Source organism: Hevea brasiliensis, chromosome 15, assembly GCF_030052815.1.
Source record: "Hevea brasiliensis isolate MT/VB/25A 57/8 chromosome 15, ASM3005281v1, whole genome shotgun sequence".
In the NCBI taxonomy this organism is placed as follows: domain Eukaryota; kingdom Viridiplantae; phylum Streptophyta; class Magnoliopsida; order Malpighiales; family Euphorbiaceae; genus Hevea; species Hevea brasiliensis.
The window spans coordinates 58,796,694-58,817,585 of NC_079507.1; the positions used below are offsets into that span (position 1 = coordinate 58,796,694).

General features: G+C 32.3%; 2 protein-coding genes and 1 long non-coding RNA gene across 3 annotated transcripts; all 3 read right to left on the reverse strand.

The window, feature by feature from the left end:
• Positions 1–275: 275 nt before the first annotated feature.
• On the reverse strand, positions 276–1,119 carry LOC110636903 (MLP-like protein 28). Its single transcript, XM_021786793.2, has 2 exons — positions 849–1,119; positions 276–732 (listed from the first exon to the last, which is right to left on the reverse strand). The coding sequence occupies exons 1-2, from the start codon at positions 1,033–1,035 to the stop codon at positions 461–463; spliced, it is 459 nt and encodes a 152-aa protein (XP_021642485.2). The 5' UTR covers positions 1,036–1,119; the 3' UTR covers positions 276–460.
• Positions 1,120–5,114: 3,995 nt separating this feature from the next.
• On the reverse strand, positions 5,115–20,228 carry LOC110636899 (MLP-like protein 329). Its single transcript, XM_021786782.2, has 3 exons — positions 20,130–20,228; positions 5,644–5,757; positions 5,115–5,539 (listed from the first exon to the last, which is right to left on the reverse strand). Exons 1-3 carry the CDS (start codon positions 20,197–20,199, stop codon positions 5,274–5,276), a joined length of 450 nt encoding a protein of 149 aa, XP_021642474.2. The 5' UTR covers positions 20,200–20,228; the 3' UTR covers positions 5,115–5,273.
• On the reverse strand, positions 7,694–8,892 carry LOC131173905 (uncharacterized). The gene is made up of 2 exons (XR_009144211.1): positions 8,567–8,892; positions 7,694–8,270 (listed from the first exon to the last, which is right to left on the reverse strand). It is a non-coding gene; the product is annotated as an uncharacterized LOC131173905 (long non-coding RNA).
• Positions 20,229–20,892: the final 664 nt, after the last annotated feature.

Sequence of the window (20,892 nt, forward strand, 5' to 3'; positions counted from 1 at the left end):
ATTAAAATTGATTATTAAAGTTAAATCAAATCAAAATTAAACTGAAATGTTTAAATTAAAAGTCGAGGTTTCGCACGAACCAGAGTGCTGGCCATGTAGTTTGGAGTGCTCCGCTAATAAGCCCAGTAAAGACGAAGTATTAAAACTATCTATTGTTTTTTCGCCTTATTTGTTAATAATAAAAGAGGGAGGAGAGAGGGTAGAAGCAATTAACACTATGTTTGAGAGGGTTTTTGGAAGTAAGATAATTTGATTACATATTTGGGACATATATATATATTAAACAAACATAATATAATGATTATCATTACTGCACATAGATCAAGTGACATTATAATAGCCTGGCAGGGATGCTTTCCTTATTCAAGTACATACAAGTAGGCTATTATCAACTCAACTACAATTACTACATATATCCATGCAAGCACATTGATTAATTAATTAATTAATTAATTTTGTGCTAGGCCTTGAGAAGATGAGTCTCGATATGCTTAAAGACCTTGGCAGCAAATTCCAAGTAAGGATGTGGATCAGGAGAATCCTCCTTTAGCTTCTCATAATCTATGATAACTTTCATCAAGCTGCTTCCATCATTCTTAGCAGTTACCTGAATGGTGACTTTCATGCTCTTGTAAAGCTTCAATACATCTCCATCCACAACTTTATAGGTGATAGACTTGTTTTCCTCGTCTATTTTCTCTATCGTCTCCTTCAGACTCAGAACATTACCCTCTACATATACATGAAATGCCAGTTAGAAAAGAAAAAGGAAAGAAAAGAGGTGATCTTTAGATGTTCTTCCAAACTCCAAAGCAAGAAATTAAGGAAAAAAAAAAGATCTTAATTACCTATGGTATAATTCCAGGACTTGATGGAGCCAGGAGTCTCCCAATCACCTTCATGAATCTCAGTTTTGTGTATCATGTCAGAGGCGATGTTGGGAAGTTGGTGCGTTTGGCTCCTAAAGATGCCATAGGCCTTATCGGCGGCTACTTTGACCTCTACTTCAGTCTCTAGCTTACCCGTTAGAGCCATTTTAGTGAAAAGCCCAACTAATGACCTGTAATTTACTTGGCAAATGTGGGTTGGAACAGAATGCTCCTCTCTTCAACCTTATATAGCAAAAAATTGCAATGCACCTTTAATTTTTTAAATCGAATAATTTGTATATATTAAAAATTTATTTCATTATACTAATGATTTTTCTTTATAAGAGAGCCTTTGGCATGGAAAATTATAATTTTTTTTTTAGTGGGCATGGGGCTTGAAATAATAGATATACTATTAATGGATTTTAGCATCATTTGGATTATAATGCTTTAGCAAAATAGGCCTTGAAGTTTCTGATGAAAAGTTTGGATATATAAAGATGGCTTTAAAGTTTAAACTAGAGAAATAAAAGGTGTGATTTACGTAAAGGTTTATATCTATAATTCATGATGAATTAATCATGGTTTACCTATAACATTTCTCAATTTCACCATTTAATAAGGTTTATGAACAATTGTTTCACCAAAAATTTTTATTTAATACTCCATAATTATAGAAAAATAGTATGACTAAGTATTGTTATTGTTTCATAAGATTTTTATTGGTTTTGGAACAAGATTTCCATTATTGTTGAAAAAAAAATCTTCATAAGCATTTACTAGTTATTTTTTTATATAATTACTCCAATTGATATTTAAATTTGAGACTTTAACAGTGTCCACCAATTTCTTATAACGATCTTGCACTGCAGATGCATGACATGTAAATTTTAAAAAAAAAATACAGGTTCCTCAAGATTCGCTGACGCATAATTAGATTTGGGTTCTCATTTAAAGAGCAATAACATGTGATTTACTGATTATTTAAAAACAATAAAATACATATTTATTTATTTAATTTTTATCAACAATAGGTATAGAATAAATATACCCCACCTGCATTTTTTTTAATTACCTGAGAGTCATTCATAAGATTTAGCAAATCTGAGTAGGTAATTAGGGTTTCTCTGAATAAATAATCCATGTTCACATCATAATAACATTTTTTTAAAGAAAATTATGTATCATCTATAAAATGTGAGAAGTGACCCACATTATCACGAGAAGGCCTTCAATCAAAGTCATTGACGAAATCAAATATGATATTCTCCTAATTATTACTATTAAGGATTATTAATTTGATTGAACAATACGCCGATTTATTCATCTGATTTTGATGTGGTTTTTATCTTGTAACTATTTTAATTTATTAATAAATAAGAAAAGAGATTTCTATAATTTTTTGCGACAATATATTCATGCATATTCAATTTGGTGAAAGTTCAACAATCAATCAAATATATCCGATTATATATTCTAAAAAAAAAAAAAAGAAAAATCTAATCCGTCACAACAATACATTTGTCCCTGCTCTGAATCTGCTGAGAATGAAATTAACACTATATTTGCAAGGAGATTTATAAAATATTCAAGTTTTTTAAAATTACAAATTTATATTTAAAAGAATTCATAATTTTTTAAAAGAAGAATTTAAAGATTTTTAAAAATTTTTATCTTTTAATTTATTAAATTGATAGATTAATAAGGTTATTAATGGAAAGGCTAAATTTACGACTTACTGTTATTTTAGGTTTAGGATTTATTTATTTTTACCTTTATATATACTAAAACCTTTATTTATAAAAATTAAAAAAGAAAAAATGTGTTGAGGCCATGCCCCCTCTACTCAACTTACAGATCCGCAATTGTCAGTGATCAGTTTTTACCTACTAATAATATTAAAGTATTTTAATTATGAGATTACGAGATTAACTTTTCTAAAGAAAATAGAAATTATTAGTCGAACATGAAAATTTTTATTCATAAAAACATAGTTTTTATATTTTAAAATTTAAAATTTAATTATTCTTATATGAATATTTAATACACTACTTTTTTTTATTCACGGAGTGCCTATTCTATAATTTACCAAAGAAAATTAGGTGATAAGTGCCTATTCTATAATTTAATTAAATAAAAAAATTTTTATTATTTTTTATTAGTTTTATTTAATTAAAATTTAATTTAATTTTAAATTAAAAAATAATTTTTATAATAAAAAATTATAATATACAATATTAATTATTATAATATTAATTATTAAAATAATATTTATATTTTATTTAAAATATAAAAACAAAATAATTAAAAAATTAAATAAAAAGTTAGACGCTATCCAACTTTTCATTTAATTTTTTTAATTATTTTATTATAATAATATTTTATATTTTAATTTTTTATTTAATTAAAATTTAATTTGATTTTAAATTAAAAAATAATTTTTTATAATAAAAATATTATAATATATAATATTAATTATTATAATATTATTTATTAAAATAATATTTATATTTTATTTAAAATATAAAATAAAATATTAAAAAAAATTAAAAAAAAAAAAACTGAAAGCTACTATAAGCAGCATCAGCTTTTTTTATTATTATTTTTAAAATTTAAATTATTATTATTTTTAAAATTTAAACGCTATTTATAATAGCGTTCAGAGTTTAAAATGCTATTATAATTAGGGTCATGCCCTCTTTCCTTTCACATCAACATAATTAACTTTAAACTACCCTTTTTTAATATATTTTTATTTTCATTGCACTTATCTGGTAAAAAAACCCCACTCCTAACAACTGAGAAAATTTAGAGAAAATTTTCTTTCCAACAGCTAATGAGAAAGTTACTGTTTGAGGGCCAAGCCGTGGGATTGGGAGTGAGGTCATCAAGGTGCATAATTTAGACTTTGGAGGAAAGTGGAGCTTTTCACTTTCCTAATTATTTTCTGAAATTTTGTGTTTTCTTTAATAAAAAAAAAAAATTTGTGCTCTTTTTTGTTCAACTACACGCATTTAGTGAGTGGTGTAGGATACTCACTTAATTTTGTTTGAAAAAAGGCTAAATGTTAAAAAAAATAAAAATAAGAACTTAATCAATAAAAACGTTAAAAGTTTGAAATCCAAATAATATGTTTTATCTTTTTCAATTTCGTTAATCCTCTCTCCATGCTTCCCTCTCGAACTCTTTCTATATTCGAATAAAAGAAATTTTACTTCCAAATTCCCATCCTCCGCATTTATTTTTATGTTTTTTTATTTTTAAATTCAACTTCGAATGAAATTCTTTCTTTAAACAAAGCATAATGGCCTAAAAAGAAATAGATTAATCTGTTTAACGAGTGACCAAGACGGACTTAATATTTCAGTACTTCTCGATTATTAACATCTTCAAATTCTTTAATTGAAACCAAACATCAGTTTCTAGAGAGAGAGAGGGACTCCACTTCTCACTAAAATTTCTTCCTTTTTTATTTTTCTCTTTATTATTATTATTTTTTTCTCATTCTCTTTAAGGGACTATAAGTGAGAAACTTACCGATGATTGTCTGAAATTAATTTTTGTTTGTATTTTATTATTTTTTTAATTTTTTTAATAAGCTCTCAAATTTGTATATATTTGAAGTAGATATAGGTCTATTTCCTTAAATCTATATCCGTTACGAAAAGTTTTCTTCTTAATATCAGGGTCCTACTCCCTTATTATTGGGTCCTGTCTCCCCTTAGTGGGGTTTTATTTTGTTTTTATTTCTTGTAATATTTGATGTACTTTTTTATAGTTCAAAATACATTGTGAGTTTTTCACTTCTTTTAGTTGGAGCTTTTGGATCTTTAAGCATAAGTAATGATCTTTTAACAATCAAGTATATATGGTAGTATGATATGTTCCTTTATTAAAATTTAATAGTTTAAACTACCATAGTCCTTTATTAAAATTTGATAGTTTAAACTACCATAGTAATTTCCTGTAAGGGCGATGTTAAAAAGGCTTCTTTTCTCGTCTAAAATTGAAAAAATACCCATTAATATTAAAAAATTATTCTCCTTTTATTAAATCATTCATGAATAAAAATGTTCAATTATCTATGTTTATATGTTTTTTTTAATGAGAATATTTTACTGTATTTATATTATGATATTTATCAGTGAATTTTCAATTTTTTTTAAAGAAAAAAAATTTTAAAACACTTTTATAGTAGTAATTAAGATACATATTAATTCATTATTAGCTCTGTTCGCAGGACCATCAAATAAATATATAGTAACAAATTTTATTAAACCGTACAAACAATATCCAACCAAGCATAGGATACAACCAGCTGCAGCAGAAGCATCACTATAAACTAACAAGCCACAAGGTTTATTATTTGACAGGCAGTACTATTTAATAATAAGCAATAGGACATCAGGCCTTGACAAGGTGAGCATCAACATCCTTGACAACGCTAACCAAAATGTCCAGGTACTTACTTGGAGGTGGATCATCAGCCTTTAATTTCTCATATTCAACACATATTTTCACCAACCCTCCATCACCAGTTGGAATAACCCGGAGAATAGCCTTGTAGCTCTTGTATTGTTCCAGAACATGTCCTTCAACTGCTGTAAAAGTTATCGTCTTATTCGCCTCATCTACATCCGCCTTCTCCTTGAAATATTCAGGATTCCCTTCTGTGTGGTTCAATAGAAGAACTAATTAATTAATCATGTTACCAAAAACCATATTTGTCACTGAAAAATTAAGGAAAATCTTGAGAGACAAGAATTGATGTTACCTAGGGTATATTTCCAAAGCTTGGCAGAGCCCGGAGTCTCCCAATCACCTTCATGAACCTCAACTGCGTGAATACTATCAGAGGCATTGGGAACATGGTGTGCTTGGCTGTAGAAGATTTTGTAGAAATTATCAGCAGGGCAGTTGAGCTCTACATCCGCCTCAAGTTATGAGCTTGAGCCATGTTTTTCCTGAAACATTTGCAAGTACTGATCTTTAAATAAGAAGCTAGCCTTAATTAATAAGTATGTTGTGCACCACGGAAGTGTGTAAACTGCAAAGAAATAAAATAAATATACAAAACACCAATATTTACATGGTTTACCATCTCAACAGAGGGCATCTTCTACAGGGATGCCATCTTCCGCTATTAATAAATAAATAAATCATCATTACAAGTTCAAAGCTATGAATCCAATTACACTCAAGAGAACCCATATAATATCAAACTGCTCATAGTAAATATATTAGTTAATCCCTCTAAGTCTCCTCTAGACATAACCCAATATATTTACTATTACAATACTACACCATAAAGGTGCCTTCAACTATATGGGCAAGTGCCCTCTCACCAATGGATAATAATTCTTTCCTCTTGAATTTTATGTCCTTATTATACCTTAGGCCAAAGCCTCTCTCCACTGCAATGAGCAAAGTCTCTCTCCACTGCAATGGGCAAGTGCCCCTCATCAATGGGCAGAACCAAATCCTCAACAGTTGGCAAAGCTCATCTCTACAATGAGTAACAACCTCACTCCATGGGCTGAAAGTCACTCTTTTCAATGGATAAAAGCCAAATAACCTTTTTCACTATTCTCCTATTTATAGTGTTAATTTTCTCAATCTTTATCTGATTATGAATCCTATTCAATTTAGGAATAACACTAAAATAAGAAGAGTTCTATTCATTATAAGAAATATTCCTCCATCTTTATCCCCACTCAAATTAATAAAAGATCTCTCTCCAAATCCCATTAGGATTTTGAGTCATAATTATATGTCATCTATCAAATTCGAGAATTGACCCACATTATCACAAGAAGGCCTTCAATCAAAGTCATTGACGAAATCAAATATGATATATATATATTGCACTCTCCTAATTATTACTATTAGTGATTATTAATTTAGATTGAATAATATGTCGTTTTATTCATCCGATTTTGATGTTATTTTTATCTATTAACTATTTTAATTTTTAATGAATAAGAAAAGAGATTTCTATAATTTTTTTATGACAATATATTCATGCATATTCAATTTGGTGAAAGTTCAACAATCGATCAAATATATCCGATTATGTATTCTAAAAAAAAAAAAAGAAAAATCTAATCCGTAACAACAAGACATTTGTCCCTGCTCTGAATCTACTGCGGATGAAATTAACACTATATTTGGAAGGAGATTTATAAATTTTTTTTGAAATTACAAATTTATATTTAAAAGAATTCATAATTTTTTAAAAGAAGAATTTAAAGATTTTTAAAAATTTTTATCTGTTAATTTATTAAATTGATAGATTAATAAGGTTTTCTTTTCAAAATTACTTGTTTTATATATATATATATATATATATATTTATATATATATATATATATATATATATAAAAGAAATCCATAAAAATTTTAGATTATGACAAAGGTTATTAATGGAAAGGCCAAATTTACGACTTACTGCTATTTTAGGTTTAGGATTATTATTTTTTTTTTTAACCTTTATATATACTAAAACCTTTTTATATAAAAATTGAAAAAGAAAAATGTGTTGAGGCCATGCCCCCTCTACTCAACTTACAGATCCGCAATTGTCAGTGATCAGTTTTCACCTAGTAATAATATTAAAGTGTTTTAATTATGAGATTACGAGATTAAATTAAAAAAAAAAATAAAAATTATTAGATGCATATGAGTATTTTTATTTATAAAAATATAATTTTTTATATTTTAAAATTTAAAATTTATTTATTTTTATATAAGTATTTGATACATTACTTTTTTTTTATTCATGGAGTACATATTCTATAATTAACTAAAGAAAATTAGGTGATAAGTGGATGAGAATTTTTTTTTTTTTTTTTAATAGGCAAATGCAAATTTCATTGATTTAGAATACTGAGTACAAGACCAAAAAAAGCCTAACAACAGCCAACCTTAGTGCTTAAAACCCATAAAAGTGGCAAAAGCCCAATTAGGAAATCCTAGGGCATCATTGCGTATTGTTTGACCCAAATAAATTATGAACTGATAATCCTTGCGTAGAAATCCCTCAGCGTTGCCACCATCACCAAGCCAATCTTTCAGCTGTCAGCACAAACTTAAATACTCATAGCAGAACCGAAGAAGTCTCATCTTAGCAACATGACAACCATGCAAGGTATTTGTTTCTGACCATGCTTGAAGGATCTTCTTTTTCCAGATGCAACCCAAGAGCCTCCAGGCAGTCCAACAAGGGTCAAAATATCAGAGCCTCCATTGGAAGCAATAAATCCAGTAAGACCATTGGACAAACGGCAATGATGTTTGGCGTTCCACTCGCGCCTTCTAGGCCAGCCCTTTAGTCTGCACCTCAGGAGCTATCACCACAGCTTCTCCTCACATCATGCATCACCAAATTTGTAAGCTGCAAGACTAAAACAGACCAGCCAAAGCACATTAGCACAAAGAGAACCAGAACAAGTCACACGTGAAATCTTCTCCCTGCCAACCCATAGACTTGTGAACCAAAATAGAAACATAAAATTATGTACAATCCCTGCCTCGGTAAGGAGAGGATTAAACCAATAGCCAATTAGAGAGAAGGAACTTCCCCTGTCCGAAAGAGATAGAGAAAAGCTGCATGCTGCTAATAGACAAAAGAGACGCACTCCTAACAACTGAGAAAATTTAGAGAAAATTTTCTTTCCAACAGCTAATGAGAACCTTACTGTTTGAGGGCCAAGCCGTGGGATTGGGAGTGAGATCATCAAGGTGCATAATTTAGACTTTGGAGGAAGGTGGAGCTTTTTACTTTCCTAATTATTTTCTGAAATTTTGTGTTTTCTTTAATAATAAAAAACTTTTGTTCTTTTTTGTTCAACTACACGCATTTAGTGAGTGGTGTAGGATACTCACTTAATTTTGTTTGAAAAAAGACTAAATGTTAAAAAAATAAAAATAAGAACTTAATCAATAAAAACGTTAAAGTTTGAAATCCAAATAATATCTACATCCACCTTCTCCTTGAAAAATTCAGGATTCCCTTCAGTGTGGTTCAATAGAAGAACTAATTAATTAATCATGTTACTAAAAACCATATTTATCACTGAAAAATTAAGGAAAATCTTGACAGACAAGAATTGATATTACCTAGGGTATATTTCCAAAGCTTGGTAGAGACTGGAGTCTCCCAATCACCTTCATGATCCTCAACTGAGTGAATACTATCAGAGGCATTGGGAACATGGTGTGCTTGGCTGTAGAAGATTTTGTGACGCCCCTCACCCGTTTACAGTGTAGCCGAGCGATAAGTGCCACATTCGGTGCCGGAGCACCCTATCTTGTCTTGTCATGTCTATTGTAAATTTTAATGTCATTTAAATCAGGTAATTTATGTGTAGAATTTTTTTTTTATATCTTACTTCTGTGGAGACCCGGACAGATCCTCCTCTATTTTATTAGCATCTAGCGGGTTCCACTATCACCTGTTAACATATTCATAGTCATCTCACATATTTCCATATCATATTCTCTTTTATCATATCATTCATAACTATTTATGAGATCTCAAAATGAAGTATCATCTATTGCATTCATATGGAAATTCATAGATAATAAATTACAAGTTTTTATTTCAATCTCAAGTTTAATTTCAAGTCCAAAATGAAATACATCATAAACTAGTAATTACATCATGACTAAACATAATGAACTAAAATATTAGTCTATACATAGGCTCTACCAAAATATAAAAGACCAGTGAGGTGACTCTGGACAATGGCAGATCTGGTCAGAGCTCTGTCAATACACTAATAGTGTTACTGCTGCGGCTACTGGGACTGATCTCCAGTACCTACGCGATGGAAAACCAACACGCTAAGCATAACGCTTAGTGGTGCATAATTTATACTAACAATAATTTAACAATTGAAATAATACATGCAAATCATAATTTCTGGGTTTTTTACATTTTTATTACTCTTTGAAAGCAATTAACATTATCGGGATCTTTTATGATTACTTATTGTATTTTAAGTCTTAATTAATTTTTATCAGTGCCCAAGAAACCTATAACAAATTATAAAAGCTGGATGCACGGGTGTATACTCGTTAGACAGCCATATGTCTATCCAGTATATGTCTGTCAGGCACGAGGCTAGCTGTCGGGCATGAAACCCACTGTCAGGCTTGTAAAGCCAGAAATAAAGTAGGCACAATGGCCAGTAAGTAGACATATAGCCTGTAGAACAATCATACCAGACATATATTATCAGTTCATGATTTTCTCGGTAGGCAGTACTGCTATCTGTAGTCCCTACTTGATATACCAATTTATCCAAACTAAATGAATAAATCTAGGTCTACTATAGGCAATTAAACATTTTTAATTATTTTAGCAAAACTGTTACTATTTTCTGGTACTGTTCATTGGTACCATTAATTTCATATTAATAGGATATTAGTCCCAATTTACATATTCATATCATTTTTAATATTTAATTATTCTTATGAGTATTTTAATTATCATATATAGCATTTTTTTCCCATGAACCTTTTTTTAGGTTCATTTTGATGTGTTATTTTTATCTAGAAATTTGACTAGGTTAGGATGTCTATTTGATCACACTTTCTTCATAACAAATGCTCCTCTATGTTTAAACTTGAATTTTAGTTTTTGAATCACTGAATTTGGGGTTATAAAACTCAAGTTATGGTCAAAATACTATAACTGGTCCCTTTGCCTCTAAGCTGTCTAGAATTTATAATTTCTGGTCAATAAACTTTGACCAGTCATTTGATCATTTTATTGTCATTTTTAAACTTAGGTTCCTTCACAAGATATATTCTTCTATGTCTTAGGGACTCCCAGGTACAATTTCATAATTTTCCAAGTTTGGTATAGTGAGTTATAGTCAATGTATTAACTTGGACTCTCAGTCCTATAAGAGCAATAACCAACTTCAAGGCAGTATGTTTGACCCTCTTTTTAGGGTCTTTACACTTAGAATTTGGCAAATGTGTCTAAATCAATGTTGTAGCCCTAAGTATCATATTTCCATATCATATTGGCACATCTCAAATGCAATTTCCTAGTAGGAGTTATGGCCAAATGAACACACGGGTATCAAATGGCATTTTGGGTTCAACTTAACATTTTCCAGATTTCAATTCCTAAATTTGGCTAATATTTTCCCTAGGATGCAATGGTTTCTAGAGCTTGGTCAAAACATAAAAATTATTGTGCTATGTTTTATAAAACTTTTGGCACTAGTTTCACTCAATTTGCAGCTTTGGAGACCAAGTTATGGCATTTTTGCCAAAACTGGTCAAGCATACCAAAGGAACAGTATTTTGGACAATTTCTGGGTTGGCAGTTTTAGTGACTCAACTTGTGATAGCAATTTGATTTGGTTAAAAGGAAAACTGGGTCAAGTGGTCTTCATGAAAAGTATAGCCCTATGTCTAAGCTTTCCATTGATATAATTTTAGGTCATTTGGACTAGTATAGATAGAGTTATGACCAAATGAACACGTACTATTCATTTGGTCATTTTCTGGGTTGGCAGTTTTAGTGACCCAAATTGTGCTAACAATTTGAATTGGTTAAAGGCAAAACTGGGTCAAGTGGTCTTCATGAAAAGTGTAACCCTATGTCTAAGCTTTCCATTGACGTAATTTTAGGTCATTTGGACTAGTATAGAGAGAGTTATGACCAAATAACTGTTCATTTGGTCATTTTCTGAGTTTCAATGTTTGGTCATCCTGGTTTGGGCAGAGAATTGGTCATGATTTTGGCAAAATTTGGGCATGGTGTCTACATGAAAAATGGGCTATTTTGAGTCTATTTTCACATCCAATTGGAGTCACACATTTTCAGTTATGGGTCAATAAACCCACTGGACTCATTGAGTCTAAACCTGCAGAAAATTGAACACTCTCAATATCTCAATTCCTTCAACTTTCTTACTTCAATTTGCATGTAATACACTTCTACAAGTAACAATTTAAACTCAATAGGTCAATTTCAACATTTACACCAAGTCCTCAAGTATTTACACAAACCCTAGTTTTCAAAGTTTTAAATTTTCACAAACACTACACAATCAAACACCCAAACATTTCAACTCATTACACATTCTCATGGAATCATTTTTCATCACTTAATAGCAATAAACTTCAAGTTCCATGGCTGCAAAAAATTCAAGGGTTCTTTCCTCTAGATTTTCTTTTTGTTTTAATAATATTTATGCTTGGCTAAACATGCTTTTCATATTTAATAAAGAGAAGAAGAGGGATTAGTGCACTAACTTTACTTGAGCTTCCCTAACTTCAAATTTCTTACTTCCAATGGGTGTCTATAGCTTCCTTAGGGTGTGGGGAGTATTTTTTGTGAAGTGGGCTATGGGTTTTAGTGTGTAGAAGCTTGGGAAATTAAGCTTGGAAGCTTGACAACAATGGAGGAAATGAGGGAGAGAGAGAGAGAAGAAATGGAGGAAGAAGATGGAAGTGGGTGGGAGTTTGTCCTCTAGTACCTATTTATAATTTTTTTTTATTTTCCTAAGCTTTTTCTTTTCTTTTCTTTTCTTTTCTTTTCCTTTCTTTTCTTTTCTTTTCTTTTCTCTTCTCATTTTCCTAATCTATTTCATAAATTTTAATTAATGTTAATTATTTTATTCTCTAAATTTTTTTCTAAACATTTAGGTCAAAATTCACCTTTGGGGGTGAAATGACCAAAATGCCCTTAGTAGTGCATATTGGGTTATTTTTATTATTTTTGTACCAATTTATAAATTCTCTAAACTTTAATTTATTTTTTTCTCTACATTTTCCTATATTTTCTTAACATTTATTTCTTCAATTTATGCTTCTTCACTATAGTCTAGGTGTAGTTCCAGACATTTTAACTGTCCGAATAGACATTAGTCGTCGGAACAGTAAAATGTACAGACTACCTATGGTGAGGGCGTTACAATACTTCCCCTCTAAATAAAATTTCGTCCTCAAAATTTACACAGTGTAAATAATCGAGGGACCGCTATCTCCTTGTCTTTTCGCCTTTTTGTGTTATAATACTTTACTTTTTCTTTAGTTTGTCTTATTAATCCTAGTTCTATAATCTTATCCTTATCTCGATTTACTATTGGAAATACGTAGCTCTACACAATAGTCCCAAGTCGGTACTGTAATCTGCAACTTAGAGCATAAACATCAAGAGCATTGCATAGTCACCATGGTATAATCCCAATAGACTAACTCTTTTTTTTTTTTTTCCTCAACCAGTTCTGTACTCATCTTCTTTTATCTCATATACAGCCTCCTTCTCATTTCCATCTATTATCTTTGATACGATCCTTTTCGGTTGATAATCTACCATAACCTTATGGTTCAAAGGGTTGGTGACAAACATGTCATCTTCTAACCCATCTCTTGGTATCCTCTTTTTAACAGGAGATACAATGTATATATAGGGGTGAATATAATTAGGGTCTATCAATACATACTTAAAGGTATTATAATTAGGAAATGTACCTCTGATAACGTCTACTGGATTTGGCTCCTCTCGATCCATAGCGTACACACGGGGTGCTACTCCAGCCTCGGGCCGTTCTGTAGTCTCAGAAGCCCTCTGTGATGTACCAGCTATCTCAGGCCTCACAAGTCTTCTACCCCTTTGTGCTGCCAGTCCTCTCTATCTGTGGTAGTGCAGTGGGAGCACTCCCCTGTGGACAACTTCGTATGAAATGATCCATAGACCCACACTAAAACATCCACCAGTCAACAGTCGACACTCCCCTTTGTGTATCCTGCCACAGTGAGTACATTTTGGCACTGAAATTGATTCTCTTGTTACTGTACTCGAGGAACTAGCTATAGATACTCCAGACTGGCCCCTCTGGCCATGTGTCTGGCTTTGTGAACCCTTATGTTTCTTACTACTAGTAGCTGGTGCACTAAATTGGCCCTGTCCAGGACCTCTCTTACGCTGTCTATCCCTCCTAGACTGCTCCTCATTTCTGACTCTCTCCACATCCAAAGCTGATGCTACTAATAGGGAGAAATCTGTGAAGTGGTGAGATGTAACTATCAGTCGGATGTTGTCATTCAGTCCATCCTCAAACCTTCTGCACTTATCAACCTCTGTAGGCATTAGCTCCAATGCATATCCATTAAGTCTCACAAATTTCTGCTCATATTCAGAGACTGTCAGCTGCCTCTGTCTCAGTGCCAGGAATTCTCTCCTTCTGGCCTCCAAGTACACATGACTGATGTATTTCTTTCTGAATTCAGCCAGAAAGAACTCACAGGTGATCTGTGCAGGTTGTACTACTCTAGATACTGTTACCCACCATCTATATGCATCTTCTGTGCAGATGTGAGCACTGCGCAATCGCTGCTCTGCAGGGTGCTGCTTTGCAATACTCTCTCTGTCCTCTCCAGCCAATACTCTGCTGCGGCTGGATCATCATCCCTCTTACCTCTAAAGTCAACTGCCCCATACTTCTGCAGTCTCTCTAGTGGAGATCTGTATATAGGTTGCGGCTATGGGGGTGGAGGTGGCTGTACATGTGGTGGTGGTGGTGATGGCTGTGGCTGTGGAGGTAGAGGTGGCTGTGGCTGAGGAATGGCTCCAGCGACCTGACGGAACAGTTGTGTCATCTATTCATATAAGGCCAGCTGTGCCCTACTCACAGTACCTCGAGATGACTCTGCTCTACTACCACTTCTCCCCAGACTAGGAGTAGGTGCGTGACTCTTTACTTCCTCCTCTATCGGTCCTAGAGGTCCGTGCTTGTTACACTCATTTCATATAGGCATTTTAGGGTAGTTTTGCATCCATTTTGCCCTTGTATTTTAGTATATTTTATATTTTTAGCTTTATTTTAGCTTATTTGTTAAATTTAAATACTTTATATTTGATTTTCGTAATTTTGTTGTTTTTGATAGGATTTTGTGGCAAATCAAAGATCAATGAGTGCAATAAGAAGTGATTTGAAGAGATTTGGAGTCCTTTAAGCATGGAGGAAACGAAAGATGAAATCAAGCCTTGAAAGAGCAAACTAGCCGAAATTTGCTTGAGACTTTGCTTAGGATCATGCTTAGGGTAAAGCGGCAGTGCTTAAGGTGCAGCACAAGTCAAGCATGAGCAGAAAAGTCCATTTTACTCTAACTCTGCCGAGATTTGCTGAAGGTCTGCTTAACCTTAAGCAGACAGTGCGACCAGAAGTTGAAATCTGCTAAAAAGCGGCTTAGGGTTAAGCCGAACCCTAAGCAGACTGCCCAGAACGTGAAAAATGCTGCTGACTTGGATAATTTTACACCTCATTTCCCATCCACTCCTTGGCTCTTATTTACTTTTAGGGCAGCTTTTTGGAACGATATAAATTCATCATTTCCTTATTTTTGCCACAAGAGAATAAGGAGAAAAGACAAAAAGGAAAGAAAATTTAAGAAAGAGAGAGAGGAGACGCCATTTTCTCTTGGGGAGGAGCTGCTGCACCAGTTTTGGAGCTCCAGAAACCAGAGACTTTGGTTCTTCCACCTGGGTTTTTCTATTTCAGTCCTCTTATCATGTTTTTCTTTACTTTTCCATCAATATTTCTTTACTTTTCCATCAATATTTCTTGTAAATACCATCATGAGTGAGTAAACTCTTTAGATTTCAGAGTTGGAAAATATGTTTTAGATTAATTTGTGGATTTGTACTGGGTATTTCCTTATTTTACATAACTATAAGTTTTGATTCCTTCCTTGTGTGCTTGATTTACTTGCCTAATGTTGGTACCCATTGGGTATTGTATTAATCTTTGATTGAAGGACCGAAAGGCGAAAGTCATTGATAGATAATCAAGGATTGGAACTTAAAAACCACCTAGATTTAGAAATAAACTAGGATTTTAAGAGGAATTAATTATTGGTTACAGAACTTAATGGGTTTTAAAGTAATCAAATAACATACGAAAGTAGGTTTGGTTATTTTAAAACACACTTTGGTTTGCTTGAAAAAGGTATCAAAGGAATTTAGAATCAATTTCCTTCAAACTCTATTTTTCCCTAAAAATTGGTATGCCCAAGACAAATCCCAATTAATTTATGCATAAACCCCCAACTCTGGAATCACTTTTAGCATAATTAGACTTTCATTTAAATTACCCATTGTTAATTTAGTTTAATTGCGAGCTAGAATTAGAATTTATCTGTTTGCTCCTTACCCATTTCAATTAGATTAATCAATTTACCTTGCTCATTTACATTTACCATTTATTCATTAATCATTAGCCCAAATAATCACTTCATTCATAGTTTGGTAATCAAACAGCAAATCCTCGTGGGAACGATACTTGATTCATCACTTTATTACTTGAGATGACCCGTACACTTGCGGATTAGTCACATCAGTGCTCTAAAGGATCAGATGCCATCGATCCTATAAAACAGACAAAGAACATATCTGCATTAGTGTCACCTCGACTCTATCTAAAGGCCCATGCATGTGATGCAACTATTTCTTTCTATCTATCTAGGTCTAGGACCGCCTAAACCTCTGCTCTGATACCACTAAATGTGACACCCCTCACCTGTCTACAGTGTAGCCGAGCGATGAGTGCCACATTCGGTGCCGGAGCACCCTATCTTGTCTTGCCATGTCTATTGTAAAATTTAATGTCATTTAAATCAGGTAATTTATGTGTATAATTTTTTTTTATATCTTATTTCTGTGGAGACCCGAACAGATCCTCCTATGTTTTATTAGCATCTAGCGGGTTCCACTATCACCTGTTACCATATTCATAGTCATCTCACATATTTCCATATCATATTCTCTTTTATCATATCATTCACAACTATTTATGAGATCTCAAATGAAGTATCATCTATTGCATTCATATGGAAATTCATAGATAATAAATTACAAGTTTTCATTTCAATCTCAAGTTTAATTTCAAGTCCAAAATGAAATACATCATAAACTAGTAATTACATCATGACTAAACATAATGAGCCAAAATATTAGTCTATACATGGGCCCTACCAAAATACAAAAGACCGATGAGGTGACGCTGGACAATGGCAGATCTGGTCAGAGCTCTGTCAGTGCACTACTAGTGCTACTGCTGCAGCTGCTAGGACTGATCTCCAGTACCTATGCGATGGAAAACCAACGCGCTAAGCATAACGCTTAGTGGTGCATAATTTATAATAACAATAATTTAACAATTGAAATAATATCTGCAAATCATAATTTCTGGGTCTTTTACATTTTTATTGCTCTTTGGAAGCAATTAACATTATCGGGATCTTTTATGATTACTTATTGTATTTTAAGTCTTAATTAATTTTTATCAGTGCCCAATAAACCTATAACAAATTATAAAAGCTGGATGCACGGGTGTATACTCGTTAGACAGCCATATGTCTATCCAGTATACGTCTGTCAAGCACGAGGCCAGCTGTCGGGCACGAGACCCGCTGTTAGGCTTGTAAAGCCAGAAATAAAGTAGGCACAATGGCCAGTAAGTAGGCATATAGCCTGTAGAACAATCATACCAGACATATATTGTCAGTTCATGATTTTCTCGGTAGGCAGTACTGCTATCTATAGTCCCTACTTGGTATACCAATTTATCCAAACTAAATGAATAAGTCTAGGTATACTATGGGCAATTAAACATTTTTAATTATTTTAGCAAAACTGTTACTATTTTCTGGTACTGTTCATTAGTACCATTAATTTCATATTAATAGGACATTAGTCCCAATTTACATATTTATATCATTTTTAATATTTAATTATCCTTATGAGTATTTTAATTATCATATATAACATTTTTTCCCATAAACATTTCTTTAGGTTCATTTTGATGTGTTATTTTATCTAGGAATTTGACTAGGTTAGGATGTCTATTTGATCACACTTCCTTCATAACAAATGCTCCTCTATGTTTAAACTTGAATTTCAGTTTTTGAATCACTGAATTTGGGGTTATAAAACTCAAGTTATGGTCAAAATACTATAACTAGTCCCTTTGCCTCTAAGCTGTCCAGAATTTACAATTTTTGGTCAATAAACTTTGACCAGTCATTTGATCATTTTATTGTCATTTTTAAACTTAGGTTCCTTCACAAGATATGTTCCTCTATGTCTTAGGGACTCCCAGGTACAATTTCATAATTTTCCAAGTTTGATATAGTGAGTTATAGTCAATGTATTAACCTGGACTCTCAATCCTATAAGAGCAATAACCAACTTCAGGGCAGTATGTTTGACCCTCTTTTTAGGGTCTTTACACTTAGAATTTGGCAAAGGTGTCTAAATCAATGTTGTAGCCCTAAGTATCATGTTTCCAGATCATACTGGCACATCTCAAATGGAATTTCCTAGTGGGAGTTATGGCCAAATGAACACACGGGTATCAAATGGCATTCTGGGTTCAACTTAATATTTTCCAGATTTCAATTCCTAAATTTGGCTAATATTTTCCCTAGGATGCAATGGTTTCTAGAGCTTGGTCAAAACATAAAAATTGTTGTGCTATGTCTTATAAAACTTTTGGCACTAGTTTCACTCAATTTGCAGCTTTGGAGACCAAGTTATGGCATTTTTGCCAAAACTGGTCAAGCATACCAAAGGAACAGTATTTTGGACAATTTCTGGGTTGGCAGTTTTAGTGACTCAACTTGTGATAACAATTTGATTTGGTTAAAAGGAAAACTGGGTTAAGTGGTCTTCATGAAAAGTGTAGCCCTATGTCTAAGCTTTCCATTGATGTAATTTTAGGTCATTTGGACTAGTATAGAGAGAGTTATGACCAAATGAACACGTAATGTTCATTTGGTCATTTTTTCATTTGGTCATTTTCTGGGTTGGCAGTTTTAGTAACCCAACTTGTGCTAACAATTTGAATTGGTTAAAGGCAAAACTGGGTCAAGTAGTCTTCATGAAAAGTGTAGCCCTATGTCTAAGCTTTCCATTGAAGTAATTTTAGGTCATTTGGACTAGTATAGAAAGAGTTATGACCAAATGACTATTCATTTGGTCATTTTTTGGGTTTCAATGTTTGGTCATCCAGGTTTGGGCAGAGAATTGGTCATGATTTTGGCAAAATTTGGGCATGGTGTCTACATGAAAAATGGGCTATTTTGAGTCTATCTTCACCTCCAATTGGCCTCATGCCAATTGGAGTCACACATTTTCAGTTATGGGTCAATAAACCCACTGGACTCATTGAGTCCAAACCAGCAGAAAATTGAACACTCTCGATATTTCAATTCCTTCAACTTCCTTACTTCAATTTGCATGTAATACACTTCTATAAGCAACAATTTCAACTCAATAGGTCGATTTCAACATTTACACTAAGTCCTCAAGCATTTACACAAACCCTAGTTTTCAAAGTTTTAAATTTTTACAAACACTACACAATCAAACACCTAAACATTTCAACTCATTACACATTCTCATGGAACCATTTTTCATCACTTAAAAGCAATAAAATTCAAGTTCCATGGCTGCCAAAAATTCAAGGGTTCTTTCCTCTAGATTTTCCTTTTGTTTTAATGATATTTATGCTTGGCTAAATATGCTTTTCATATTTAATAAAGAGAAGAAGAGGGATTAGTGCACTAACCTTACTAGAGCTTCCCTAACTTCAAATTTCTTACTTCCAATGGGTGTCTATAGCTTCCTTAGGGTGTGGGAAGTATTTTTTGTGAAGTGGGCTATGGGTTTTGGTGTGTAGAAGCTTTGGAAATCAAGCTTGGAAGCTTGACAACAATGGAGGAAATGAGGGAAAGAGAGAGAGAGAAGAAATGGAGGAAGAAGATGGAAGTGGGTGAGAGTTTGTCCTTTAGTGCCTATTTATAATTTTTCTTTTTGAATTTTCCTAACCTTTTTCTTTTCTTTTCTTTTCTTTTCCTTTCTTTTCTTTTCTTTTCTTTTCTCTTCTCATTTTCCTAATCTATTTCATAAATTTTAATTAATGTTAATTATTTTATTCTCTAATTTTTTTTTTTTAACATTTAGGTCAAAATTCACCTTTGGGGGTGAAATGACCAAAATGCCCTTAGTAGTGCATATTGGGTTATTTTTATTATTTTTGTACCAATTTATAAATTCTCTAAACTTTAATTTATTTTTTTCTCTACATTTTCCTATATTTTCTTAACATTTATTTCTTCAATTTATGCCTCCTTACTATAGTCTAGGTGTAGTTCCAGACATTTTAACTGTCCGAACAGACATTAGTTATCGAAACAGTAAAATGTACAGACTACCTATGATGAGAGCTTTACAGATTTTGTAGAAATTATCAGCAGGGGCATTGAGCTCTACATCCGCCTCAAGTTTATCAGCTTGAACCATGTTTTTCCTGAAACATTTGCAAGTACTGATCTTTTGATGCGTAAATCTACAAGTATACAGGTCGTATCAAGTAATAAAGTGATAAGTTAAGTATCATTTTCATGAGGATTCGCAGTTTGAGTACCAAACTATGAATGAAGCGATTATTTGGGCTAATGATTGATGAATAAATAGTAAATATAAATGAGCAAAGCAAAATTGATAAATCTAACTAAAATGGGTACAGAGCAAACAAATAAATTTTAAATTTAGATGCAATTGAACTGAACTAATAATGAGTAATTTAAATCAAAGTCTAATTATGATAAAAATGATTCTAGAGTTGAGGGTTCATGCATAAATTAATTGAAATTTATCTTGGTTATTCCAATTTTAAGGAAAAATAGAGTATGAAGGTGATTGATCCTAAATTCTTTTGATATCTTTTTCAAGCAAATTAAAGTGTATTTTAAGAAAATCAAACCTACTTTCGTACGATATTTGATTAATTTAAAACCCATTAAGTTTTGTAACCAGTCAGTAATTCCTCTTAAAATCCTAGTTTATTTATAAATCTATGTGATTTTAAATTCTAATCCTTGATTATCTATCAATGATCTTCACTTTTCGATCCTTCAATTAAAGATGAACACAATACCCAATGAGTATCAACATTAGGCAAGTAAATTAAGCACACAAGGAAAGAATCAAAAC

Bases quoted from the DNA above. Each gene is read 5' to 3' on its own strand.
- LOC110636903 (XM_021786793.2), bottom strand. From the start codon at position 1,035: ATGGCTCTAACGGGTAAGCTAGAGACTGAAGTAGAGGTCAAAGTAGCC. The intron at 733-848 runs GTAATTAAGATC...ATGTATATGTAG, and splicing joins GTCCTGGAATTATACCATAG to AGGGTAATGTTCTGAGTCTG.
- LOC110636899 (XM_021786782.2), bottom strand. From the start codon at position 20,199: ATGGTTCAAGCTGATAAACTTGAGGCGGATGTAGAGCTCAATGCCCCT. The intron at 5,758-20,129 runs GTAAAGCTCTCA...TCTACAAAATCT, and splicing joins TGATAATTTCTACAAAATCT to TCTACAGCCAAGCACACCAT. The intron at 5,540-5,643 runs GTAACATCAATT...TGAACCACACAG, and splicing joins GCTTTGGAAATATACCCTAG to AAGGGAATCCTGAATATTTC.